Here is a 27,812-nt window from a genome sequence, read left to right on the forward strand (position 1 = left end):
GAGAGGTGGGACCCATCTCCATCTGGAAGAGATGTTGGCCAAATGTAAAATCAGAGAAATCAACCATGAAATTTAACGTGGATGTGGATATTATGTGTGTCAGTAAGTGGTGTGCTAATTCTACACTGAACATAAGTGTAGTCACCTCTTTCTCACTTCAGCAATTAACGGTTGACGATGATCATGAAACAATGGTCATGGAGGAGACGTGAGCCTTCCTTGATGTGGATGACGAACATGGAAACATGGCACCACAACACGAGTAAGCAAGTAGGCAGAATCCAACATCAAAACAGGGACGCTGTGATCAACATAAGCACAAGCCCGAATTATTATTAGCATTTAATTTGGCCATGTCTAAGGTAGTGATATTACAACTCTTACGGCAAAGGGTGTGGATATCACATTTTTCATTCCAAAAAGAAAACCAGCAACATTATGTAACAACTTCTGCATACACTTTGATTCATGCATGCGTTGGCTAAATTTAGTTGAAGCTCTTGAGAGTAGTATGCCAGAGAGGTTGAGATACTTGAGAGAGCCCAAGAACTTAGGAATATGACCAGTTGGCCCCTCTAGTTCGTTCTCGCTGAGGTTAAGATGCTCTAGATGATCCAGAGCAAGCAAAGAAGGACTTACCTGGCCGACCAAATCTGGTTGATCGGCCAGTTCGGCTGCTGCACCTGACGCCTCTCCACCGGCAGCAGTCCTGCTCGCCGTGATCACCGTCTCGCTGCCACGAGTTGAGGCGGCCTGCAGGGTCCCAGGTGACACCTTGTTTGAATGCCAGCAGGGCGTCCCTCTCGTGCGGTATGCTGCTCGGACTCTTTCTATTGCCACTGTCGGCTGGCTGGGGCTGCTGCTGTGCATGCGTGGTGACGAACAAGAAGCAGCTGGACAAGACGAGCATGGCAGCTCGGCGATCCAGCATGGTGCCAACGATGGATAATAATGTCCCTATGTTCAGCTTCCTGTGAGTGGTTCTATTGGAAGCCATGGTATGGTAGGTAGAATGGCAGGATCAGTTCCAGTGTGTTAGAGGACTGTAATAGGATGGATCGGTCAATATATGGGTCCGAGCCTCCGAGGTCGTCAGTCACATAGTGTGTTCATTCAAGCGGTCATCTCATCCATTATTCCCTGTCACCTAACAATCTAATTACTGGTGCGTGCTGGGCAACTTGCAGAAGCCAGAAATAACCATATACCTGGCCATCTTCTGCTTGCGCAGATCCTCTTGCGCGATCGCCTGAAGAACAAGGGACCTGCCGCCGCCGTCAGAGTCCACTAACATAACATGAGCACTTGACTCCACTATCCTGAAGACTATAGGTATAGGACTCGACTCGAGCACAAGACACGATTACACGACGTTGGCTGACATGATAACAGACTAAACTGAAATACCTGAAACTAAATACTTAAACTGACCAAACTAACACCACAGCTAGGATTACATCCTTCACTGTCCAGTGGCAGACTAGCAGAGCTCTGCGCCCGGCGGCTGCGTCATGCATTTGTGCGCCCCCCGCTGTGGAGCTCGTGCCCGGCGGCTGCGTCCCCGCACGGCCGGTGCTCGCTCCCAGAAACGCCCGTGCGTTGCACAGCTCGCGCCGGCGGCTAGCGCTCGCACTCGGAGGAGCCCGCGTGCTGCAGAGCTCGCGCGCCCCGCGGCCGGAGCCCGGAGGACCACGCACATCGAAGCTCGCCCATGGCCACAGCAGCAGCAACCCGCAGGCACCCCCAAGCGCCACCGCCTCACCCCCGTCCATGATCCACCACAATGAGCTCAGAGTCTCGCACCGTCGATTCCCTCTTCGAGCTTCGCGGCCTCGTCTTCTCCAATAGGACCATCCACGACACCGACGGGTGCCACCTACATATCGTTGACTACGGCCTTGGCTACGGGTTCCGGTGGCCGGGCCTAATGCGCGTCCTCGCCGCAAGGGATGGCAGCCCGCCGGAGCTCCGGCATGGACCTGCCGTAGACTGCTGCCGGAGTGGACGAAAAATGCTAAGCGTTGTAGGCTTTTGCTTTGAATTCGTGCTGAGTTGTTGGATACAGAATGGAGGGTGGAGATCGCAGGAAAGTTACAATGTAACTTTGCTCCGTAAAGTCACCTAATCTGGCTCCCTAATTTACGCCATGTTCGCTTGAACTTACAGCTATGGTACAATATTTTTCTCTCGTAACAAAACAGCATCGCCGGCTTATCGGCCGCAGAAACCATTATCCGAACAGCCCGTTGGATGGTTCAGTGTGCAGTTTGTAAACGGTCAGCGTGTTGTATCAGCTACTTTGGGCGTGTAATAATTAGTACTCTTTGTTCTTGTAGTCTTAACCGGAGCTGGGTTTGGTTTGACCCGCTACCATATGTGGCATGTCGAGGATCTCACATATGGGTCCCACATGTAAGCGGCAGTACAGTTTGGCTCCCTGAAGTTTGTATCAATTTTTGGACCATCTTAACGATCTCGAACGAAAAAACTCAAAACGAGGAATTTATAAATCTCATCGACAACAACAATTTTTATATACAAATTATCTTTATTCGACAACGAACAAGACTGATATTATTTTTCTAAGGTAACGAGCCATAATTCGCGATTAATATGCTGCTGGAATATTATATTATTTTTTTAGCCTCTTAAGGACCTCAAATGAAAAAACTCAAATATAAGAATTTATAGATCTTATCGAGAGCTCATGGCACAAAAAAAACAATAACTTTTAGAATGGAGTATTTTCGAAAGGAGTCATTAAATGTTCAAAAATAATATAAAATTCAGCATAATAGTAATCATGACCAGGCTTGTCTGGGGTGAGACTTCCTCCTACTTCATGCCTTCACCACCGTCATGCTCTCTGTAGAGGCCGCCTGAAGCGTGTTAACCTGAGCTGACCTGGCGAACGTCTTGTACAGACTACAAACCTACATCCTGAAGATCAGCCAGAGTTTACAACATACTTATGTTATCTATATACTAACAACTAATATCTATCTTGTACAACAAACACTAATGTTGGCCAATGATCAAGTGTCGGTTCTCAGTTTATTACATGATATAAGAGATAAACATGGACACACAAATCTTCATTTCGTAAAGAAAACCATGGCAATATGTAATACTGGTAGTAACAAAATTCAAAGCACTCCTGAACATACTTCCCTCCCACTTCCATTATTCATACATGCATGCATTGGCTAATTTTAGTTGAAGCGCCAACCGTCGCCTTTGCTTCATGCTTGCTAATTAGTTTGTGTTTGTCTTGGTCTTGGCCATGTAGCAACAAGGACATATACTTTGTCGTACAACTTGTCCGAGAGTCGAAAGCAAGCAATTCTCCAGTTTCTCTTGAACAACAAAACACCAAATGCAATCCATGTACCAACCACGAAGCCGCACCCGAGTCCAAGATAAAAGAATGGTATCCCATAACCTTCTTCAGTTCTTCCTAGGCCACCTTGCTTTGGTGCATGATGCTCACTCGAGCAATTGTTTTGAAGAGGATGTCCACAAAGACCGACGTTGCCAATGTACATAGATGGATACTCTGCATACAGGGTATCAAGCTGTACTCCCGATGGAATTCTTCCTGTAAGATCGTTGTATGATAATTCCAGGTAACTTAAGAACGTCAGATTTGATAGAGTGGCTGGTATTTCCCCTGAAAGCATGTTCCTCGAGAGGTCCAATGATTGCAGTGATTGCATTTCCCCGATCTGCTTTGGAATAACTCCAGTCAAGTGGTTCTTTGATAGATTCAAATTCACAAGCGCATCAAGAACAACTATTTCTTCTGGAATTTCACCGGTTAAGTCGTTTGAAGATAAATCAATGCTCATCATACTTGTGTCCAAAATTCTTTGAATGGAACCATAGTTCAATACCTGCCCCTTCCAGACCGTAGACAAACTATTAAGATGAGAATGAATTATCTCAGGGTTGGCATAACAACCCATCACGGATGGGTTTGTCATAAATTTAAGATTTGATAGGTAGATCGGCAGAGAGCCTGATATCTTATTGTTATTTAGATCCATGTACTGAAGGCAATAAAGGTTTGTGATGTTCATTGGAATGCTACCAAACAACTTGTTGTGACTTAATCGTATAACTCTTAATGATGTTAAGCTTCCAATCCACATTGGCAATCTTCCAGAGAATTTGTTCCGAGACAAATCTAGGAAGTGCACCTTTGTCAAGTTTTGCAGAAAAGACGGGAACTTTCCTGACAAACTATTGTTACTTAAGGCTACAAATCCCATAGATTCCGTTACCCCGAGGCACAACAGTGGTTCTCCCTCCAAAAAATTGTTGGATTAGTCCAACACACCCAGTCTCTGAAATTTACAAAAGGATTCAGGAATATGACCAGTGAGTCGGTTGGAGAACAAAGACAACGTTTCTAGATTGGCGGATCCAACAACAGAGTGACCAGTGAGTCCTGAGAACAAGTTATTGGATAAGTCCAACCACGTTATGTTTGGTGGCAGCCTGGGTATCTGACCATTTAATTTGTTTGAACTGAGGTAGATTTGATGAAGTGACATGGAGCCCATATCAGCCGGCAAAGTTCCGTTGAGTTGATTGTTGGAGATGTTCATGAATTCGACATTTGAAAAGGCATCGGAGAACCACTGTGGAAGCCTATCAGCTATACCTGCACTCGAGATATCAAGATATGTGATGTTCACATTCCACTGAAGCCACCCAGGAAACAGTGGGCCCATCTGGCAGGATGCAAAGTTTACAGTATCTAATGTAGATGGTGGTTGCCAGTCCGAGCTGATCTCAATCTTGAGGGCATTATATGACAAGTCTATATATTGCAAGCTCCTTGCACTAGCAAAGTGTTCCTCAGTTATCGTGCCATCCAGTTTATTTGTACTTAGTTCCAGATGGGTCAGATTACTAAGCCTTCCAATCTCATATGGGACATGTCCGTTTAGGTTGTTGAAAGAGAGGTCAAGGATCTGCAAACCAGTAAATTGTCCTACAGATGTTGGGAGAGATCCTGTGATCTTGTTCCAGTGGAGGTTTAGAATGACCAAGCTCATGAATTGCCCTATCCATCTTGGTAACATCCCGGTTAAATGGTTCGAACCGAGGTCCAATTCTTGCAATTTGTTGGGTGAACATCGAGGTAGATTCCTAAATAGCTCAGCTACGTCGCCATATAAGAGAGTGCATTCAAGTTTCAGGACCTCCAAATTGCATAGGTTCTTCAGATCCACGGTCATGCTGCGCATGTTCTTGTCATCATCATGATAATCATAATAATCACAGTAAATATATGAAAGATCAAGGACTTGCAGGGATGTCATGTCTCCCAGAGCATCCGGAAATTGACCGTACATACTAGTGTAGCTGACGTCAAGGAATCTAAGGCTTGTTATGTTCCAGAACCAGCTGGTCACCATTGGATGGTGGAAGGAGTTCCTGGAGGCAACGAGCTCCTCGAGATTTGTAAGGTTCAGGTGTGGCAGCGACTGGTTTGCGCTTGCAAGAGAGCAGCCTGAAAGATGGAGGGCCCTCAAAGAAGGAAGCATATTCATGACACGAGGCCAATCCGCTACTGTGCTGAGGTCCACTCCGTCTAAGTTAAGATATTGTATGGAAGGAATGTGTGTTAACCATGAGAGATCCGTCGAGTTCATGCCTCCATAGTATAAGTTGGAAAGATCTAGATACTGCAGCCTTGACAAGTTGCCAAGCTGGGGAGGCACGCCACCATAGAATGGTATGACAGAGAGGTTAAGATACTTGAGATTCTTTAGAGAGCCCAAGAACTCGGGAAGACGACCCGTTGGCCCTGCTAGATCATTCCTGCTGAGGTCAAGGTGCTCTAGGTGATCCAGAGCAAGCAAGGAATGACTTATCTGGCCGACAAAATATGATCGGAAGGTGCCTCCACCTCCAAGTCGAAGCTCGTGGACGTGGCAGTTCGGTTGCTGCACCGGACGCCTCTCCACCGGCAGCAGTCTTGCTCGGCGTGGCGACCGTCTCGCCGCCACGAGCTGAGGACGCCGCCAAGGTCGCTGGTGACGCCGTGCTTGAGTGCCAGCAGGGCGTCCCTCTCGTGTGGTATGCAGCTCGGGCTCGCTCTGTTACCACCGGCGGCTGGCTGGAGCTGCTGCTGCTGCGTGGCGAGGAACAAACAGCAGCAGCAGAGCAACACGAGCATGGCAGCAGCTTGGCAACCATCGACAATAATGTCGCTATGGTGGCAGGATCAGTTCTGGAGTCAGAGTGGATCAGTTGCTGCCTTGCTGGAGTCAGAGTGGATCAGTTCTAGAAGAGAATGGCAGGATATATCAACATACTTGAGGTCGTCGGTCACCTGCCGTGTAGAAGCGTACTGGCGCACTCCTCCGACGCGGATTGGATTGGGTGGGGAAGGCCGCTTCACTGCCTCTACAGTACAGTACTCCTTCCGTGTAGAAGCGGTCAGGCGTGTGTCAGTGTGGTCATTCATCGATTCGATTATTGCCTCTGCCTCTCATCCCCTCACAAAAGCTTACTGTGCATTAGTAGAGTACGTACTCCCCTTCGTGCCAAAGAAAAGATGTTCTCACCTCTCGACAAGTTAACTTTTTTTTAAACTTTGATCAAATATATATAACAAAATATTAATATTTATAATACATAATTAGTATTATTAGATAAATCCTTGAATATATTTCATAATAAATTTATTCGGAGATATAAATGCTATTAATATTTCAATAAATCTAGTCCAACTTAAAAGAGTTTGATCAGCCGAGTGTCAGGTCGTGGACACTTGGCAAACAAAGGCATGTGTTGACGAGTGTCATGGCCGGGGCACTCGGCAAACAAGGGCATGTTTGCCGAGTGCCCAGGCCGTTAGACACCTGGCAAACGCGCCGTAACCGTCTCCGCGCCGTCACATTACTTTTTTTTGCCGAGCGTCGGTTTTAGCACTCGGTAAAGTCTTTGTCGAGTGCCCGATAAAAAACACTCAACAAAGAAACTTTTGTCGGAACCGTGTACGCCGTGTGCTGTTTGCCGAGTGTAACATTCGACAAAGCCTTTGCCGAGTGTTTTTTGGGCTTCGCCGACACACGGCAAAGCTACTGTTTCCAGTAGTGAACAATCATGCTGCTGACTATAATGTGGCAGAACCTCCAAGGTTATAGGGCCCACATGCACCTGTCACTGTCCAACGACCTTTGACATCTCTGCATATGTTCCCCGTAACTTAAGAAGACTGTCGGGTGTCCTCGGAGAACCCCGAATCATCCACGATTTCCGAGCAGGATCACATTACAGAGTCATTGCAGTATTACAACAGTTTATTCAAATAGATACATCAGAGTAATATAGCGGAAGTCTTACAATAACTTAATTTACAAACCATTTATTTCAAATCTTACAAACTAAGTTCGATAATAATTACAAAACATAGTAGTGGAGTGGTATTATAACATAATACAAACACACAATTCGATTGCCCTGCCCAAGGGCCACACATTTACTTATCGTCATCGCATGGGACAACAGTCATGCAGCACGGCCCAAAACAGACCTGCTCATGAGGCTCACCTGCAACAAGGCTCAACGAACCCTGAGTACAAAAGTACTCAACAAGACTTAACTGAAATAAAAATTTATATAACTTAGGAATGCAGGCTCAGGGTTTCAAGGAAGGCTTTAGCAATAATCAAGTTCTTTTGCGTAAAAGCTCTTTAACAAAATTCTTTATATCAACATTTAAAACTTCATAAGACCACATACAAAGCTGACACGATCCGTATTGAGATCATGAAACTTCGTATCCAACACTTTCTCAGATCATCCTCAAGTTCCAGTTATTAAACTACGATGATGAACAGTGAGTTGAGTCTCTATAACCGAGGAGCAACGACGATTCGAACCGATTATAACCCAGCTGGGAATTCCAGACCACACGACATATGCAGGTCCCCGACCTACATATACCAACCTACCCTCAGATCCTCTAATACAAGAATGGGTCCACGCCACCCGAGAATACAGTACTCCACCAATCCAGCCCATTGCCACGTGGGTACACGCTATTCCCGCCATCTCTCCACTCCCAGTGCGCGACTAGCCATTCTCGTAATAGAATCGCCAAGTGAAGGCTTACCGAAGTATGCGGTTAGTACCACAAAGTCTCAGCTCCCATAGTTCAACAACGGTACGGGCCTTAATCAACATAGGCGGAAAGAACCCGCTCACAAGACCTCCATGCCTTGTGGCTCACACACACCGAGTCCGCCCGGTCTAGATTTATTACTCCACATACTCATATTTCATGATAACATAAGTAACCAAGCGTAACTAGAGATCCATTTAAAACTTGCAGGTGACAGGCAATCACCCGACTTTCATCGTTCTAAGCATAACTAAGCATAACTAGGCATATACGAATTAAAACTGGTAACAAGGTAGATATAGAAAAACAAGGTTGGTAATGCACCAATTAGGTTTCCACTTAACTCCTAATCACTTAATGCAGTAAAGAAAAGCCAAAGCGTAAATAACTTTGTCAACACAAGGTAGGGTTAAATGCATTCGGGGCTTGCCTTCGTTGACGGAAAAGTCCGGTTCCGGAATCGTTCCACAATTATCAAATCCGACCTCAACAAACGGATTAACTTCCTCCGCAACTTAATTAACTACCACATGTTCACCTTCGTTCACTACACGTAGTAACAATGCCATGTTTAACATGATGCAGAATATAAAACATGATGCTCGATGATGGATGCAAAAGTTAAAAACTTGAATACAACTTTCCTTCGCGGTACAGTTACAAGCCAAACACTAACTAAACCTTTTTCATAAACTCAAACATATATTTTAAGTACCAAGGATAATTATCAACTAATGACCCAAGGTCATCACTCAATCCAAAATTCAATCAAAACTTAATCATTAGAGGTTACTATTTGCTTTTATGAATTATTTATTTAATTAAAAATTATGAAATAAATCAACTTGTTCTAATTGAGCTCACATTTTTTTTAAATGTTCATCATATGATAACTAAGTGGACAAACAATTTTCATAATTTTTGGATAAAGAAATAAGCCTAGAAAAATCATGGAAACTCATTTATTAATTAATTGAGCAATTTTTATCACATTGAAAAAGTCCTGAAAAACAATATTTCATATTTTTCCTAAATAGTATTCATCATAGAGAGGCCACACAAAATTTTTCATAATTTTTGGATCTCTAAATAAATCTACACAAAAATAACAAAAGCATACACTATTCATTTATTTCTGAAAATAGAAAAATTCCATTTTGAACACTGAGTCACTGACAAGGTGACCCCACCTATTATCGTCAACGTCCAGCACTGACTCCGGCGACACGCGCACTGACCGGCGATTCCTCGCCGCCGGTGAGACCAACGGCGACGGCAAAGACACCAACACGTTCACCAAGACTAGGCACACCTACTGATGTCCCTAGTTGCATCGATTGCTGCACAGAACGAGCATGGCACCGGCCATGGCGGACACGGTGGCTCGGCGGCGTTACCCTGGCGACAGGAGCCCAGTAGCGATTAAACAAAGTGCACGAGAAGTATCAGCATCTCACCCCGAACACGGTTGAGCAAAGAGCAGGGCCGGAGGATCAACGGAGATGATGGTCGGTGTGCACAGCACCCACGGCGGAGCAACGATTGTCGGTGGCGGTGTACCGGCGACTGCGGTGATCAAAATGACCAAACAACCGGTCATAAAGCATCATGGGATCAAGGCGAAACTTAAGGTACACTGAGCACGAGCAAAGGCTCACCGGATGGCGCTGACCACGACGAAACGAGCTCGACGGTGAGGTTGCCGGCCGCGAGGAAGAATGGCGTGGACATCGGGTTCTCAGTGGAGGCAAGCGTCAAGGGTGGTTCGGCTGAGTGCGCAAGGAACCAGCAGAGCTGTGGCAAGCGTTACCGAGGATTGGAAGGCGCTACGACGACGGCAAAAGCTCAACGGAGCTATGGCAACGGCGGTGGCGGTGAAAACAGAGGAGGAGAAAAGAACGACGGCGACGGCGTCTCGAGTTTTAAAGGACGGCCAGGAAGCTAGAGGAAGCCATGACGGAGCCTTTTCCCACGCCAGCGCGATGCCACAGACGGCCACGACACGCCTAGAACGCCGAAGAAAGTCACCGGCGATGTAGCTTGAGCGGCGGACACTGTTCACCTTAATTACAGAATTGCCATTCGTTTTTAATTCCAAATTAACCCCAAATTTGTAGAACAACTCAAAAATCTCCAAAAATAAAAGTTGTTCCAAATTCAAAGTTCTACAACTTTGCTTTATAACCATTCCCAAATTCATTCTACATTTTGAAATGCAAAGTTGAATTCAAAATTGGGACATTTAAAGAATTACGCCTTTTCAAATTACTTCAAATTTTATAAAACAACTTTGAAAACTCAAAAAACCAACTTTGTACAACTCAACAAGCTCTACATGTTTGCTTTAAGGCTCAACCCCAAAATATGCTCAGATTTTGAAATGGATTTTTCGGGTCAAAACTAATCGCTGGAAATCAGGGTTTTCGAAACTTCAAATCCAAACCAAACTTTGAACTCAATTCAAACCATACAAGGCAACACTCATAACATAAATGTAAACTTGTTTTTAGTGAATGCATATCAAAGTTTGCAATATGACCAAATGCCTTGCAATGCATATGATGACATGTCCTGTTTTAGTATTTAAAACACCCAAGGTGTTACAATCCTCCCCCCTAAAAGAAATCTCGTCCCGAGATTCAAAGTCATAGGGTAAGTAATGAAAAAGGAAATGTGTCAATCCAAAAATATCCAAAATCTATTCATAAAACAGCTAAGGTTCCTTTACAAACATGGTTTGTAACCACAGAGCAAGACTAACATTATTCTATATCGACGCAAGAAATTCTGGAAATTTTTCTAGCAAATAATCTTCAGATTCCCACGTAGCTTCTTCTTCGGAATGTTGATTCCATTGTATCTTGTAGAACTTAATTGTTCTCCTTCGAGTAACACAATCTTTCTGATCCAAAACTCGGATAGGATATTCGGAATAGGTCAAATCAGGTTCAAGTTCCACTCCTACTTCAACATTCTGCTTAGGCACTCGGAGACACTTCTTCAATTGAGAAACATGGAACACATCATGTACAGCTGCGAGATGTTCTGATAATTTCAAACGATATGCCACTTTTCCATACCTCTCTAAAATTTGAAATGGTCCAATATATCGAGGTGCCAACTTGCCTTTAACACCAAAACAGGTAACTCCCTTCATTGGTGATACTTTCAGATATACAAAATCCCCTTTGTTAAACGTCAATGGTCTACGTCGTTTATCAGCATAACTCTTTTGTCGGGACTGAGCTATCTTCAAATTACTTTGTATTTGCCTAACCTTGTCTTCTGTTTCTTTCACAAGGTCAACTCCAAAGAACCTTCTTTCTTCGGGCTCAGACCAACTCAACGATGTTCTGCATCTACGACCATAGAGTGCTTCAAATGGAGCCATTCTAATGCTTTCCTGATAACTATTATTGTATGAGAATTCGGCCAAAGGTAAGCATTCGTCCCACTTTTTGGAATAGTTAAGGACACAACATCTTAACATATCTTCAAGTACTTGATTGACTCTTTCAGTCTGTCCATCCGTCTGTGGATGATAAACTGTACTATACAGAAGTTTTGTATCCAATGAAGAATGCAATTGTTTCCAAAAGTTGGAGACAAACTGTGTACCCCTATCTAACACTATAGTCTTTGGTACTCCATGGAGGCTCACGATTCGGGCTAAATACATCTGGGCATATCGGATAGTGGTATATGTACTTTGGACTGGAATAAAATGTGCTGACTTGGTTAGTCGATCTACAATCACCCATATTGAGTCAAATCCCTTTGATGTCTTGGGTAGACCAACAATAAACTCCATACTAATGTCCTCCCACTTCCAAGCTAGAATAGGTAATGGTTGTAACTCTCCAGTGGACCTCAAATGTATAGCTTTCACCTTTTGACAAGTATCACACTTGGCTATATATCTAGTAATCTCTATCTTCATTTTAGTCCACCAAAATCTTTGTTTCAAGTCATGGTACATCTTGTTACTTCCCGGATGGATAGATAACCTAGTAGCATGTGCCTCTTCAAGAATTGACTATCGCAACTCAGGAACTTTTGGTACCACCAGGCGATTCTTGAACCATAGCACACCGATCATCATCTATGCTGAAGCATTCCGCTTTTCCATTCCTGACTCTTTCCTTGATATGGGCTATACCCTTGTTTTCCTTCTGAGCGGCAATAATCTGATCTCGAATAGTGGCTTTAACAATAATGTTGGTCAAACTACCTTGTTGAATTACCTCTATATTCAACATCTCCATCTCTTGACATAAAGTCAGACCCATTGTTCTTACTGTCAGGCAATTGCAATAAATTTTGTGACTGAGGGCATATGCCACCACATTGGCTTTACCCGGGTGATAATGTACTTCCAAGTCATAATCTTTAATTAGTTCTAACCATCTTCTTTGTCTCATGTTTAATTCTGACTGAGTAAAGATATACTTTAAACTCTTGTGGTCGGTATAAATATGGCATGTATTACCAAGCAGGTAATGTCGCCAAATCTTCAAAGCATGGACAACAGCTGCTAACTCTAGATCATGAGTCGGATAGTGTTCTTCATGTTGCTTAAGTTGCCTGGATGCATAGGCAATGACTCGGCCTTCTTGCATCAATACACATCCAATACCAATACCCGAAGCATCACAATAAACATCAAATGACTTTTCGATATCAGGTTGGGCTAATACTGGGGCAGTGGTTAACAATCTCTTCAAAGTCTGGAAAGCCTCTTCACAATCAGATGACCAGACAAACTTGACTTGGTTCTTCAACAATTCAGTAATGGACTTAGATACTCTAGAGAAATCTGGAATAAAACGACGGTAATACCCCGCCAGTCCCAGAAAACTCCGAACCCAATGAACTGTGGTTGGTGGTTTCCAATCAAGCACATCCTTCACTTTGCTTGGATCAACAGCAACGCCTTCAGCTGATAAGACATGTCCAAGAAATTGTACTTCCTTAAGCAAAAAATCACACTTGCTGAACTTGGCATATAGTTGATGTTCTCTCAAGCGGGTCAGAACAATTCTGAGATGTTCCGCATGTTCTTCCTTATTCTTGGAATATACTAGAATGTCATCAATAAACACTACTACAAATTTGTCTAGCTCAGTCATGAATACTGAATTCATCAGATACATGAAATGAGCTGGAGCGTTTGTCAAACCAAAAGACATTACCAAGTATTCATATAATCCATATCTTGTGGTAAATGCCGTTTTGGGAATATCTTCAGGCTTAATCTTGATTTGGTGATAGCCTAACCTCAAATCTATCTTGGAGAAAACTTTGTCTCCGGTCAGTTGATCAAAAAGCAAGTCTATCCGAGGTAAGGGATACTTATTCTTAATGGTCACTTCATTCAACGGCCGATAATCGACACATAACCTCAGGGTCTCATCTTTCTTTTTCACAAATATTGCAGAACATCCCCAAGGCGATGAACTAGGTTGGATAAACCCTTTATCAATCAATTCTTGCAACTGAGTCTTCAACTCGGCCAATTCCTTAGGTGGCATCCTATAAGCTCTCTGAGAAATCGGAGCTGTTCCTGGTTTTAACTCTATGTTAAACTGGACATCCCTCTCAGGTGGTAGACCGGGTAAATCTTCAGGAAACACATCAGGAAACTCACACACTACCGAGATATCTCTAATCTCTTTGACGGCAGTTGCACAAACTTTGCCCACTGATCTTCTCAAGATTGGAAGTTGGATGAGAAGTTGAGAATGACTATCTAGCAAACTCACCCTTATTGTTCTATTCAAAGCATCTATAACAGCCTTATGCTGATACATCCAATTCATTCCCAAGATCACATCTATATCCTGATCCTTGAGAATAATCATGGTAGTGGGAAAAATATGCCCACCCAGGTTTATGGGTACCTGGTATACCATTTCCTTAGTACACAGATGTCCCCCGGGCGACTGTATAAAGAAATTTTCCTTTGTTGCCCCAATTGAAATTTCACACTTCATGACAAATGTTCTATTGATGAATGAATGCGATGCGCCAGAATCAAAAAGTATAACAGTAGGGTGATTGGCGACAGGAAACATACCCATCATCACTGGCTCTCCTTCCGGAATTTCCCCGGCTTGAATGTAGAACACTCGTCTGGTCTTCCTTTCATCTTTGCCCTTCTAAGCACTCTGATTGTTATTCTTGTTCTGTGCCTATCCCTGTGGTTGATTGCCAGGGTTCTTCTAAAAATTGGGATTGTACTGTTTGGGATACGGACATTCCCTCGAGAAATGACCAGGCTAGCCATAATTGAAACAGGGATACTTGTGACCCTGGGGTGTTGGAGCAGAGACCCCAGAAGTATTCGTCTGCTGTGGATTCTGATAAGTTGTAGCAGGATGGACATTTGATTGTTGCCCGGCTTGAAACTGCGGCGGACGATAAGGAGGACGATAATGGTTTACTGGATGATAAATCACCCTTTATCTCTTTTGATTTCCCCCAAAAGATCCTGACGGCATACTCTTTTTCTTCTTGAGCTCCTTATGCTGCCGATACTTTGCCTCTGAAGCAATTGCAATATTCACTGCCTCATGATAAGTGACATTGGTACAAGTTGTCATCATAGTCTGCAATTTGGTATTCAAACCTCTCATGAACCATTTCTTTTTCTTGGCATCTGTGTTGACATGTTCAGATGCATACTGCGATAGGTGATTAAATCTTCCCACATATTGCATCACTGTTTGATCCCCTTGCTTCAAAGCAAGGAATTCATCTAGCTTCATAGCCATAACTCCCTCCGGGACATAATGGGCTCTGAAAGCAATACAAAACTCTGTCCAAGTTAACGGAACACCTGCTGGTTGCATGGCCATAAGATTCGCATACCAGGCTCCAGCTGCACCACTATGTTGTTGGGCAGCAAACACCAGTTTCTGAAACTCTGTGCATGGAATAAGATCAAATTTCTGCTCCATGGTGCGAAGCCAGTCATCAGCCTCCAGTGGTTCATAGGCCTTGGTGAACACTGGGGGTTTTGTATCTGTGAAGTCCACATATGTAGCCTCATGCCTAGGATGATTTTGGCCACGATTCCCATGCATCTAATTCTGATTACTCTGAGCCATCTCATGAAGCAAACGAGAATTTTCAACAGTCGATTGACTAATGCAGCGATAGCATCAGCCAGATTTGCCGATACTGGTGGTGGATTGGGGATATCATCATCATCTTATGAACCCCGCGTACGATGCATCTGTTCATAACACCCAAACTTTATTCACAAGTCTTTATTGAATTGCAACAAAAGCTTATTCCAGACACATTACATAGGGTTTACTAATTTAAACACAAACCCGCATGAACCTAAACAAGACTAGTGAACTTAACTAGCACTCACTATTATACAACTCTACTCTTCTCCTTGATCACCTCAAACTTCGGGTTCTGTATCCATTCCGGAAACATTTCCGCCCTCATTATCACTTTCATCGATCATTACTAATTCTTCAGGATCTTCTTCTTCCTCTTCCGATACACTTTCATCGGCAAGAATGACACCTGGGTCCATTGCATCAGCTTGGGGTTCATGATTAGGATCTAGGAGATTGCTCAACCTATGAACATCTTCATGCAGAGTGGTATTATGTTCTTCTGTAATCTGCCCACCTGGATGGTAGAGCGGTGGTGAGACGTCTTAATTGCTCCTGTAATCTGCCCACCTGGATGGCATCCATGGCCCTATCTCTAGTAGCCTGTGCTAACTCTGTTGTAAGCCTTTGTATCTCTGCCTGGGGATCAGCCCTAGAGCTGCTACTGCTAGCACCGTCATTCCTAGGGGCAAGCTAGTGACGAGGAACTCCTTTGGGTCCAGTGGACTTACGGGGCGTCATCTTGGTACGAGCCATACTATAGGAAGTAAGATCAATCCGAGTAAGACCATTTGATCAAAGTCTAATGAGCAGCCAGGATAGATTACACAACTCAACCCAGACTCACTACCCAACCTAGACTCAGAGGTGAAGGAAGTAACAAGTGAATTAATCATGATGCATGAATCGTTCTTACGAACAAAAACATCAAAACTTATAATGAACATAAACATCAGTTGTTATTATATAGGGCATAATAAGATTACTACTCCACCACACAAAACCTTTTTAATCAAATAAGGAATGGTGAGAATGAATTAAGACAAGGCAGAAGCAACTTGGACCAAATTAACAAGTTAAGTTTATTTGTCCCAAATCATTTTGAAGTTTTTGGTAAAACAATACAATAAAAAACTTTGTAATGATCGCTCTGATACCATTCTGTGGCAGAACCTCCTAGGTTATAGGGCCCACATGCACCTGTCACTGTCCAACGACCTTTGACATCTCTGCATATGTTCCCCGTAACTTAAGAAGACTGTCGGGTGTCCTCGGAGAACCCCGAATCATCCACGATTTCCGAGCAGGATCACATTACAGAGTCATTGCAGTATTACAACAGTTTATTCAAATAGATACATCAGAGTAATATAGCGGAAGTCTTACAATAACTTAATTTACAAACCATTTATTTCAAATCTTACAAACTAAGTTCGATAATAATTACAAAACATAGTAGTGGAGTGGTATTATAACATAATACAAACACACAATTCGATTGCCCTGCCCAAGGGCCACACATTTACTTATCATCATCGCATGGGACAACAGTCATGCAGCACGGCCCAAAACAGACCTGCTCATGAGGCTCACCTGCAACAAGGCTCAACGAACCCTGAGTACAAAAGTACTCAACAAGACTTAACTGAAATAAAAATTTATATAACTTAGGAATGCAGGCTCAGGGTTTCAAGGAAGGCTTTAGCAATAATCAAGTTCTTTTGCGTAAAAGCTCTTTAACAAAATTCTTTATATCAACATTTAAAACTTCATAAGACCACATACAAAGCTGACACGATCCGTATTGAGATCATGAAACTTCGTATCCAACACTTTCTCAGATCATCCTCAAGTTCCAGTTATTAAACTACGATGATGAACAGTGAGTTGAGTCTCTATAACCGAGGAGCAACGACGATTCGAACCGATTATAACCCAGCTGGGAATTCCAGACCACACGACATATGCAGGTCCCCGACCTACATATACCAACCTACCCTCAGATCCTCTAATACAAGAATGGGTCCATGCCACCCGAGAATACAGTACTCCACCAATCTAGCCCATTGCCACGTGGGTACACGCTATTCCCGCCATCTCTCCACTCCCAGTGCGCGACTAGCCATTCTCGTAATAGAATCGCCAAGTGAAGGCTTACCGGAGTATGCGGTTAGTACCACAAAGTCTCAGCTCCCATAGTTCAACAACGGTACGGGCCTTAATCAACATAGGCGGAAAGAACCCGCTCACAAGACCTCCATGCCTTGTGGCTCACACACACCGAGTCCGCCCGGTCTAGATTTATTACTCCACATACTCATATTTCATGATAACATAAGTAACCAAGCGTAACTAGAGATCCATTTAAAACTTGCAGGTGACAGGCAATCACCCGACTTTCATCGTTCTAAGCATAACTAAGCATAACTAGGCATATACGAATTAAAACTGGTAACAAGGTAGATATGGAAAAATAAGGTTGGTAATGCACCAATTAGGTTTCCACTTAACTCCTAATCACTTAATGCAGTAAAGAAAAGCAAAAGCGGAAATAACTTTGTCAAACACAAGGTAGGGTTAAATGCATCCGGGGCTTGCCTTCGTTGACGGAAAAGTCCGGTTCTGGAGTCGTTCCACAATTATCAAATCCGACCTCAACATACGGATTAACTTCCTCCGCAACTTGATTAACTACCACATGTTCACCTTCGTTCACTACACGTAGTAACAATGCCATGTTTAACATGATGCGGAATATAAAACATGATGCTCGATGATGGATGCAAAAGTTAAAAACTTGAATACAACTTTCCTTCGCGGTACAGTTACAAGCCAAACACTAACTAAATCTTTTTCATAAACTCAAACATATATTTTAAGTACCAAAGATCATTATCAACTAATGACCCAAGGTCATCACTCAATCCAAAATTCAATCAAAACCTAAATCATTAGAGGTTACTATTTGCTTTTATGAATTATTTATTTAATTAAAAATTATGAAATAAATCAACTTGTTCTAATTGAGCTCAAATTTTTTGTAAATGTTCATCATATGATAACTAAGTGGCAAAACAATTTTAATAATTTTTGGATAAAGAAATAAGCCTAGAAAAATCATGGAAACTCATTTATTAATTAATTGAGCAATTTTTATCACATTCAAAAAGTACTGAAAAACAATATTTCATATTTTTCCTAAATAGTATTCATCACAGAGAGGTCACATAAAATTTTTCATAATTTTTGGAGCTCTAAATAAATCTACACAAAAATAACAAAAGCATACAGTATTCATTCATTTCTGAAAATAGAAAAATTCCATTTTGAACACTGAGTCACTAACAAGGTGATCCCACCTGTCATCGTCAACCTCCAGCGCTGACTCCGGCGACATGCGCGCTGACCGGCGATTCCTCGCCGCCGGTGAGACCAACGGCGACGGCGAAGACACCAACACGTTCACCAAGACTAGGCGCACCTACTAATGTCCCTAGTTGCATCGACTGCTGCACAGAACGAGCACGGCACCGGCCATGGCGGACACGGTGGCTCGGCGGTGTTACGCCGGCGACAGGAGCCCGGTAGCGATTAAACAAAGTGCACGAGAAGTATCAGCATCTCACTCCGAACACAGTTGAGCAAAGAGTAGGGCCGGAGGATCAACGGAGATGATGGTCGGCGTGCATAGCACCCACGGCGGAGCAACGATCGTCGGTGGCGGCGTACCGGTGACTACGGTGATCAAAATGACCAAACAACTGGTTATAAAGCATCATGGGATCAAGGCGAAACTTAAGGTGCACTGAGCACGAGCAAAGGCTCACCAGATGGCGCTGACCACGACGAAACAAGCTCGACGGTGAGGTTGCCGGCCGCGAGGAAGAAAGGCGTGGACAGCGGGTTCTCGGTGGAGGCAAGAGTCAAGGGTGGTTCGGCTGAGTGCGCAAGGAACCAGCGGAGCTGTGGCAAGCATTACCGAGGATTGGAAGGCGCTACGGCGACGGCAAAAGCTGAACGGAGCTATGGCAACGGCGGTGGCGGTGAAAACAGAGGAGGAGAAAAGAACGACGTTGACAGCGTCTCGGCTTTTAAAGGACGGCCAGGAAGCCAGAGGAAGCCACGACGGAGCCTTTTCCCGCGCCAGCGCGACACCACAGACGGCCACGACGTGCCTGGAACGCCGAAGAAAGTCGTCGGCGATGTAGCTTGAGCGGCGGACACTGTTCACCTTAATTATAGAATTGCCATTCGTTTTAAATTCCAAATTACTCCCAAATTTGTAGAACAACTCAAAAATATCTAAAAATAAAAGTTGTTCCAAATTCAAAGTTCTACAACTTTGCTTTTATAACCATTCCCAAATTCATTCTACATTTTGAAATACAAAGTTAAATTCAAAACGGGGACATTTAAAGAATTATGCCTTTTAAAATTACTTCAAATTTTATAAAACAACTTTGAAAACTCCAAAAACCAACTTTGTACAACTCAACAAGCTCTACATCTTTGCTTTAAGGCTGAACCCGAAAATATGCTCAGATTTTGAAATGGTTTTTTCGGGTCAAAACTAATCGCTGGAAATCAGGGTTTTCGAAACTTCAAATCCAAACCAAACTTTGAACTCAATTCAAACCATACAAGGAAACACTCATAACATAAATGTAAACTTGTTTTTAGTGAATGCATATCAAAGTTTGCAATATGACCAAATGTCTTGCAATGCATATGATGACATGTCCTGTTTTAGTATTTAAAACACCCGAGGTGTTACATATAACTTTAATTTTTACGTCTAGTCATAAAGTAATCTCAAATGTGTCTGGAGTACTACTGCATCTCAAATTCATTATGCACCCTATTTTACTGGCACCTCTCCAGTGCGTCGTCAAGATTACATGGTACCATTCGTCACTAGGCAAGTAAGCAGTGGAACTCCTGCTGTAGCAGAGTACTCCACCAGGGAAACTGTGCTCATATATTGGGCTCTTCAATTTCTGAGAAATTTGCTCCCCTTGCCTGTTCAGTGTTTGTAAGTGAATGTTACTTATAGTGTACTTTGAGTATGCAACTGTTTTTTTTAAAAGAAACTGGCAGGACACAGGAGAGGAGATCAGCTGCTCAATCATACAATCTCCGAACTAAAACAATGTTTTGCCAGAAAAGAAACTTCTGAATGTCAGTGCAATCCATCTTTTTTTTTTGAGAACAACCAGTGCAATCCATCTACCTAAGCAACACCACACAGGAACCAATTTTGAACTGCTGGATCAAAGTCAGAGTGGGCCCACACGGGAGCCATCCATCTGGAAGAGAGGTGGGACCAATGTTTTAAATAGCCGGCTAAGCCATTTAGCTTTTTATATCTGAAAATAGGCTATAGCCAGCTATAGCGGGCTATAGCGGCAGCTAAGAGCTAACTTGTACGTGGAAAAACTTAGCTAAATCCTTCTCAAACAGCTATAGCCGGAGATAGCGGAGGCTATAGCCGGAGATTTAAAACCTTGGGTGGGACCCATCTCCATCTGGAAGAGATGTCGGCCAAATGTAAAATCAGAGAATTCAACCATGAAATTTAACGTGGATGTGGATATTATGTGTGTCAGTAAGTTGTGTGCTAATTCTACACTGAACATAAGTGCAGTCACCTCTTTCTCACTTCAGCAATTAACGGTTGACGATGATCATGAAACAATGGTCATGGAGGAGACGTGAGCCTTCCTTGATGTGGATGACGAACATGGAAACATGGCACCACAACACGAGTAAGCAATTAGGCAGAATCCGACACTAAAACAGGGACGCTGTGATCAACATAAGCACAAGCCCGAATTATTATTAGTATTTTATTTGGCCATGTCATCATAAGGTAGTGATATTACAACTCTTACGGCAAAGGGTGTGGATATCACATTTCATTCCAAAAAGAAAACCAGCAACATTATGTAACAACTTCTGCATACACTTTGATTCATGCATGCGTTGGCTAAATTTAGTTGAAGCTCTTGAGAGTAGTATGCCAGAGAGGTTGAGATACTTGAGAGAGCCCAAGAACTTAGGAATATGACCAGTTGGCCCCTCTAGTTCGTTCTCGCTGAGGTTAAGATGCTCTAGATGATCCAGAGCAAGCAAAGAAGGACTTACCTGGCCGACCAAATCTGGTTGATCGGCCAGTTCGGCTGCTGCACCTGACGCCTCTCCACCGGCAGCAGTCCTGCTCGCCGTGATCACCGTCTCGCTGCCACGAGTTGAGGCGGCCTGCAGGGTCCCAGGTGACACCTTGTTTGAATGCCAGCAGGGCGTCCCTCTCGTGCGGTATGCTGCTCGGACTCTTTCTATTGCCACTGTCGGCTGGCTGGGGCTGCTGCTGTGCATGCGTGGTGACGAACAAGAAGCAGCTGGACAAGACGAGCATGGCAGCTCGGCGATCCAGCATGGTGCCAACGATGGATAATAATGTCCCTATGTTCAGCTTCCTGTGAGTGGTTCTATTGGAAGCCATGGTATGGTAGGTAGAATGGCAGGATCAGTTCCAGTGTGTTAGAGGACTGTAATAGGATGGATCGGTCAATATATGGGTCCGAGCCTCCGAGGTCGTCAGTCACATAGTGTGTTCATTCAAGCGGTCATCTCATCCATTATTCCCTGTCACCTAACAATCTAATTACTGGTGCGTGCTGGGCAACTTGCAGAAGCCAGAAACCATATACCTGGCCATCTTCTGCTTGCGCAGATCCTCTTGCGCGATCGCCTGAAGAACAAGGGACCTGCCGCCGCCGTCAGAGTCCACTAACATAACATGAGCACTTGACTCCACTATCCTGAAGACTATAGGTATAGGACTCGACTCGAGCACAAGACACGATTACACGACGTTGGCTGACATGATAACAGACTAAACTGAAATACCTGAAACTAAATACTTAAACTGACCAAACTAACACCACAGCTAGGATTACATCCTTCACTGTCCAGTGGCAGACTAGCAGAGCTCTGCGCCCGGCGGCTGCGTCATGCATTTGTGCGCCCCCCGCTGTGGAGCTCGTGCCCGGCGGCTGCGTCCCCGCACGGCCGGTGCTCGCTCCCAGAAACGCCCGTGCGTTGCACAGCTCGCGCCGGCGGCTAGCGCTCGCACTTGGAGGAGCCCGCGTGCTGCAGAGCTCGCGCGCCCCGCGGCCGGAGCCCGGAGGACCACGCACATCGAAGCTCGCCCATGGCCACAGCAGCAGCAACCCGCAGGCACCCCCAAGCGCCACCGCCTCACCCCCGTCCATGATCCACCACAATGAGCTCAGAGTCTCGCACCGTCGATTCCCTCTTCGAGCTTCGCGGCCTCGTCTTCTCCAATAGGACCATCCACGACACCGACGGGTGCCACCTACATATCGTTGACTACGGCCTTGGCTACGGGTTCCGGTGGCCGGGCCTAATGCGCGTCCTCGCCGCAAGGGATGGCAGCCCGCCGGAGCTCCGGCATGGACCTGCCGTAGACTGCTGCCGGAGTGGAGGAAAAATGCTAAGCGTTGTAGGCTTTTGCTTTGAATTCGTGCTGAGTTGTTGGATACAGAATGGAGGGTGGAGATCGCAGGAAAGTTACAATGTAACTTTGCTCTGTAAAGTCACCCAATCTGGCTCTCTAATTTACGCCATGTTCTCTTGAACTTATCAGCCCGGCTTATCGGTATAATGTTTTTCTCTCACAACAAAACAACATCGGCCGGCTTATCAGCCGCAGAAACCATCATCCGAACAGCCCGTTAGAAGGTTCGGTGTGCAGTTTTGTAAACGGTCTGCGTGGTGTATCAGCTGCTTTGGGCGTGTAATAATTAGTACTCTTTCTTCTTATAGTCTTACTGTCTTAGGCGGTGTTGGGTTTGGTTCGACACGCTTCCATACATGGCATGTCGATTTAGCGCTTACATGGATCTCACAGATGGGACCCACGTGTCAGCGGCAGTACTGTTGGGCTCCCTGAAGTTTGTATCAATTTTTGGACCATCTTAACGATCTCGAACGAAAATACTCAAAACCAGGAATTTATAAATCTCATCGACAACAACAATTTTCATATACAAAGTATCTTTATTCGACATGATATTATTTTTCTAAGGTGACAAGCCATAATACGCGATTAATATGCTGCTGGAATATTATATTATTTTTTTTTATCATCTTAAAGACCTCAAATGAAAAAACTCAAATATAAGAATTTGTAGATCTTATCGAGAGCTCATGGCATGAAAAAACAATAACTTTTAGAATGGAGTATTTTCGAAGGGAGTCATTAAATGTTCAAAAATAATATAAAATTTGAGAACAACAGTAATCGTGTTGCGCTGCCTGTCGAGAGAGAGCGTATCCCCTTTTATAGTTCAAAGGGTCAGCCTTACAAGTCAGAGAGAGAAGGTGTACGGGCGCTGCCTAGTCTTGTCGTTGCCCACGTCGTCGGGTACGGGATGACCATCGCCCTCAATCCCTGTTCATGCTCACGTCGTCGGGTACGGGATGGCCATCGCCCTCCATCCCTGTTCGTGCTCTGTCGCGTCGGGCAGGTAGCACAGTGTCCGCCCGACATGGCACAACGGCACTGTGCGATGCGTGTGCGGGGCGTGGAGAGGTACGGTCCTCTACACGGCGGTTGACTTGAGTGTTTTCCCTTATCCGCTCCACCTGCTCCCCGGGCCCACACCGAGCGGGCGTCCCCGGTCGGTCCTGGCCGTATCGGTCGGGAAGGAGCGGTGTGCGTAGGTCCAACATATCTCCGGTCGGGGGAACTCGGTCGGAGTCGGACTGTGGTCCTGCCCTTGACCAGGCCTCCTAGTCGGGGCGCCGACCAGGTCTCCTGGCCGAAGGAGCTGGTCGGCGGCCGGATCGTGGTCTCGGCCTGTCATCGTGTATCTGGGCGGCCCAGGCGCGCATCGTTGCTGCGCCGTCTGCTGGGCCGAGTGTTGCGGAAAAGCGGGCCCATTTGGGACCCCGGGTCTATGGACCCGACAGCTGGTATATAAGCCGCTTGTGCTGATTTGTACGGCTGATTTGTTGTGAGAGAAAAACACTGAACCATGGCTAATAAGCCGGCTGATAAGTTCAAGCGAACAGGCTAACCATAGACTAATTAGAAGTCAAAGCTAGATTTTAATATATAATCATAGAAAACAAGTGTAGAATTTGCTAACCTTGGGAGAAAAGACATGGAAGATATTGATGCTTCATCAATAGAAGAGGACAACGCTTCGTCAATGAGGGGCATAATAGACCATTTGCATGGACTCATTCCTGGAGCTGGAGCTAGGCTGTGTGCCAAACGGTACCATCTGCTCCTCAAACTCCACAGTGGAGCTGCTACGGAGTTGCTGGAGCAGAGCTGCAAAAACTGGAGCAGAGCGGCACCAAACATGCCCATAATGTATAAGACGGTCCAAGCTTCCAATTTTTAGAAGAGGACGAAGGAACTGATGAAAACTGGTAGATTCTATTGAGAAATGAAGCTTATCAAAGAAATTAAATACTATGTTGATTTGGCGTCCTGAGAAATTTACAACTACTTGATAGGAAAGGAAAACAAGATGAAATAAAGATAACAATAGTTTTAAACCAAGAAATTGATTGGCTGATATATGGTTGTCCGTACCGGTGATGTAGTTTAGATGGATAAAGGGATGACTAATGTAATCAAACAAAAAACTATTTACAAAAGTTAATTTAAGAAAAATCCAAATGTTATATGATGAAAAGAAAAATCTAGCTAGACCCGTGTTATTTGCGCATGCCTCCCTGCTAGTTCTAACGACAACACAAATGTTCTCGTGGCCCTGAAAAATAAGAAAAAAGAAATATGGAGACCAGGCACACCATGTTCAGACAGCGATAACGTTGGCGTGTCGTGTAGAGCGGCAAAATAGAAGTTGCCCTGCAGAGCAGGCAGGTGTTGTTCTCCCGCAGCCACTTGGCAAGTTGGTGACGCAGGGACATGTACCTGTAGACTGCAGGGGAGGAGACCAAATTTGGGGTTCTCGAAACTGGTGTGAAGCTGTGAGCTCTGTTTTTTCTTTGAAAAAATCAGCTCTGATTTTGGTATTTGTTTGTTTGTATTTCACAAACTGTACACGGTTTGAAATTTGAATTAGGTATTAATTAAGCTCCTGATACAATGCAATGGATTAGCAGGGCATATATCCCTGGAGCAAGAACAAATTAAGGATTCAAGACATGACATGTATAGTCATGATAAACAGTATTTGACGTTGGGTCAAATCCCAATAGCTTATTCGGTCACAAACTCAAAAATACAAGTACATGACTAATGACTTGATAGTACAATACATATGCGAAGTGGATGATAAGGGAACAAAACTCGTGAAACTAACGCCGGCCGGATAGATAAAATGAAAACCAAAATGGACATGACCCAACACCACAGTCAAAAAGGCTTGAATACACACATGAGAAACACGAACTGGATGACCTACACCAAATAATATTGCAAATCAAAACACATGAAGCCAGGGCGGACAGATAAAACGAAATAGCAAAATGGGCCTGACGACCCAACATCACAGCCGAAGGCTTCAGTACACATGAGTAATAAGCAGCGCAATAGCTTGATTACAGACAACATGTTCAACACACAGCTAGGTTGAATAGTACATGTTCAACAAATCAAGCCAATCCATGAGGCCAACATCGGGTCCAACACATAGTTGACAAACTGAAAATCTGAAACACAACATAAGAAGTTCAACACTACTGGTTCGGAACATGGTCACATAAGCCCAAGCATGATTCACCAGATTCAATAAAAGGTAAGTATGTAGCTAAGCACAAAAGCACAAGCTGACCATTACTGTGCTCATTGCAAAGCTAGAAGGATCAAGTTTCTTTGCTTCTAATGGCCACTGCGGGCCTGTGAAATAGCCTTAATTTTAGGTTGCTTCTTCCTTGGACCTTTACACTTGCACTGTGCATGCATAACCATAAAAATCAGGAATTCTCTCAGCAAAGAAACAGCTATGCTGATCCAAAAATAGAACATGTAGTAGAGATTACCTTATTGATCGTGATCCTCCAGAAGTTGATTTCCTTTTTCGTTCGTTGGTGGTTCCAAAGTTTGTCTATGGTGAGAAGGAAACTAATTAGAAGTGAAAGCTAGATTTCATATATAATCATAGAAAACAAGTGTATAATTGCTAACCTTGGTAGAAAAGACATGGAAGATGTTGATGCTTCATCAATACAAGAGGACAATGCTTCCGTGAGTTGGTGCGTTGGTGGTCCTCTGCATAATAAGCAAACAAAACCCATGAAGTTAAGCTCGATAGAATAAACTGACAAAATCAAAAACCAAAATTTGCAGGACCTAACATCACACCAGTTGGAGGCTTGAGTACAAAAGATTAACAAGCTGGGTGTTTTAATTAGCACCCATGGCTAGCCGTGTAGCTCACAAATTGCTTACTTTTTGGTAGTGGAAGCAGACGGATGCCATTCCCCTGTTGCGCGCTTCGCGATGCCGGCATTGGAGAGCATGGCCCAGAGGTGCGTGATGAACTCCCCGCCTTTGGCCAGGTGCTCGATGTGTGCCTCCGTGTTCTCCGACGGCGCGATGTACAGGATTGTCTCCGCCCAGAACTCTGCAATGAACCTCCAGCGTACCTTGTCATCATCGATCATCTCCAGTTGTCGCCCCAGCTCAACACGCTAAACCAGGTAGAGGCCACCCATGCCAATGACAAGGCCATGAGTTTGGTTTTGAGGCTCAGCGTCGCCGTTACCACTACGACTAGTGTGGAGAAGATCGCGGCCATGGAGACAGCAGCGGTCCCATTCTCTCTCAAGGCTCGCGGCATCATGAACAGCACAGGCTGCAGGGGCGTGCTGGTTTGCAGTGCAGCACACCAGCCGTGAGCTAAAGATTTGGGAGGATCGCACGGAGACGGGGGTACACAGGACAGGCAGGAAGAATAGGAGAGGACCTGCTTGGGTTGGGTCGCTCCAGATGCAGTGGAGGACGACGGGATTAATACTACAAGCAGCGCTACCTAGCTAGGTCTTTCTTCTTATTCTTTTCTTTACAGATGGAAAAGAAAAGGGCTTCTTTTTCTTTAGCGTACATTTTTAACCACAAGAACAGACTGTTTGCCTTCCGTCGCCGCTAAGCGTTGTGTGGTTCGCACCACGTTCCTCCAGACGCGCTTTGCCTGCCACTCAGGGGAAAGTAAAAATCTGCTCTCAGTATCTGTATTTTCTTCATCCGTCATTGTCCGTTACAACTATAGGTCAGACTCTCTCGGCCGTCAGTGCCGTGTGGTCAGGGGCGAAGGGAGCTAGGATTTAGATATCAACCGGTAACAATCATACGTGATGAAGTACATATACGACTAGTGGAAGGCGCGCGCCCTTGCACGCTGGTAGCTACAGGGCAGTTTATACATAAAGGATTGCACAATAGAATAGGGTGAAGCCATATTTAATTTCATAAGATACATCAGGCTGACAATGCATTTTCAAGCTGGCATCACAAGAAGCAGTTGTAGGTT

At 44.4% G+C, this 27,812-nt stretch overlaps 1 protein-coding gene and 1 pseudogene across 3 annotated transcripts; both read right to left on the reverse strand.

Annotated features, from left to right (window-relative positions):
* Positions 1-2,840: 2,840 nt before the first annotated feature.
* LOC136479166 (receptor-like protein EIX2) lies at positions 2,841-21,778 on the reverse strand (annotated as a pseudogene).
* Positions 21,779-23,588: 1,810 nt separating this feature from the next.
* LOC136481278 (uncharacterized) lies at positions 23,589-27,274 on the reverse strand. 3 transcript variants are annotated; one of them, XM_066478641.1, is made up of 4 exons: positions 26,732-27,274; positions 26,468-26,551; positions 26,323-26,387; positions 23,589-24,649 (listed from the first exon to the last, which is right to left on the reverse strand). In XM_066478641.1, the coding sequence occupies exons 1-3, from the start codon at positions 26,944-26,946 to the stop codon at positions 26,324-26,326; spliced, it is 363 nt and encodes a 120-aa protein (XP_066334738.1). In that variant the 5' UTR covers positions 26,947-27,274; the 3' UTR covers positions 23,589-24,649; position 26,323. The 3 variants fall into 3 exon arrangements, with proteins under 3 accessions (XP_066334738.1, XP_066334736.1, XP_066334737.1); XM_066478639.1 differs by lacking the exon at positions 23,589-24,649 and adding an exon at positions 25,909-26,233; XM_066478640.1 differs by lacking the exon at positions 23,589-24,649 and having other exon boundaries at positions 25,909-26,387.
* Between the last annotated feature and the right edge of the window lie 538 nt (positions 27,275-27,812).

The sequence above is a fragment of the Miscanthus floridulus genome, chromosome 9 (genome assembly GCF_019320115.1).
Source record: "Miscanthus floridulus cultivar M001 chromosome 9, ASM1932011v1, whole genome shotgun sequence".
Taxonomy (NCBI): domain Eukaryota; kingdom Viridiplantae; phylum Streptophyta; class Magnoliopsida; order Poales; family Poaceae; genus Miscanthus; species Miscanthus floridulus.

Coding starts and splice junctions, on each gene's coding strand:
- LOC136481278 (XM_066478641.1), bottom strand. CDS start 26,946: ATGATCGATGATGACAAGGTACGCTGGAGGTTCATTGCAGAGTTCTGG. Junction 26,552..26,731: donor TCTGCTTCCACTACCAAAAA/GTAAGCAATTTG, acceptor CTTATTATGCAG/AGGACCACCAACGCACCAAC. Junction 26,388..26,467: donor TCCATGTCTTTTCTACCAAG/GTTAGCAATTAT, acceptor TTCTCACCATAG/ACAAACTTTGGAACCACCAA.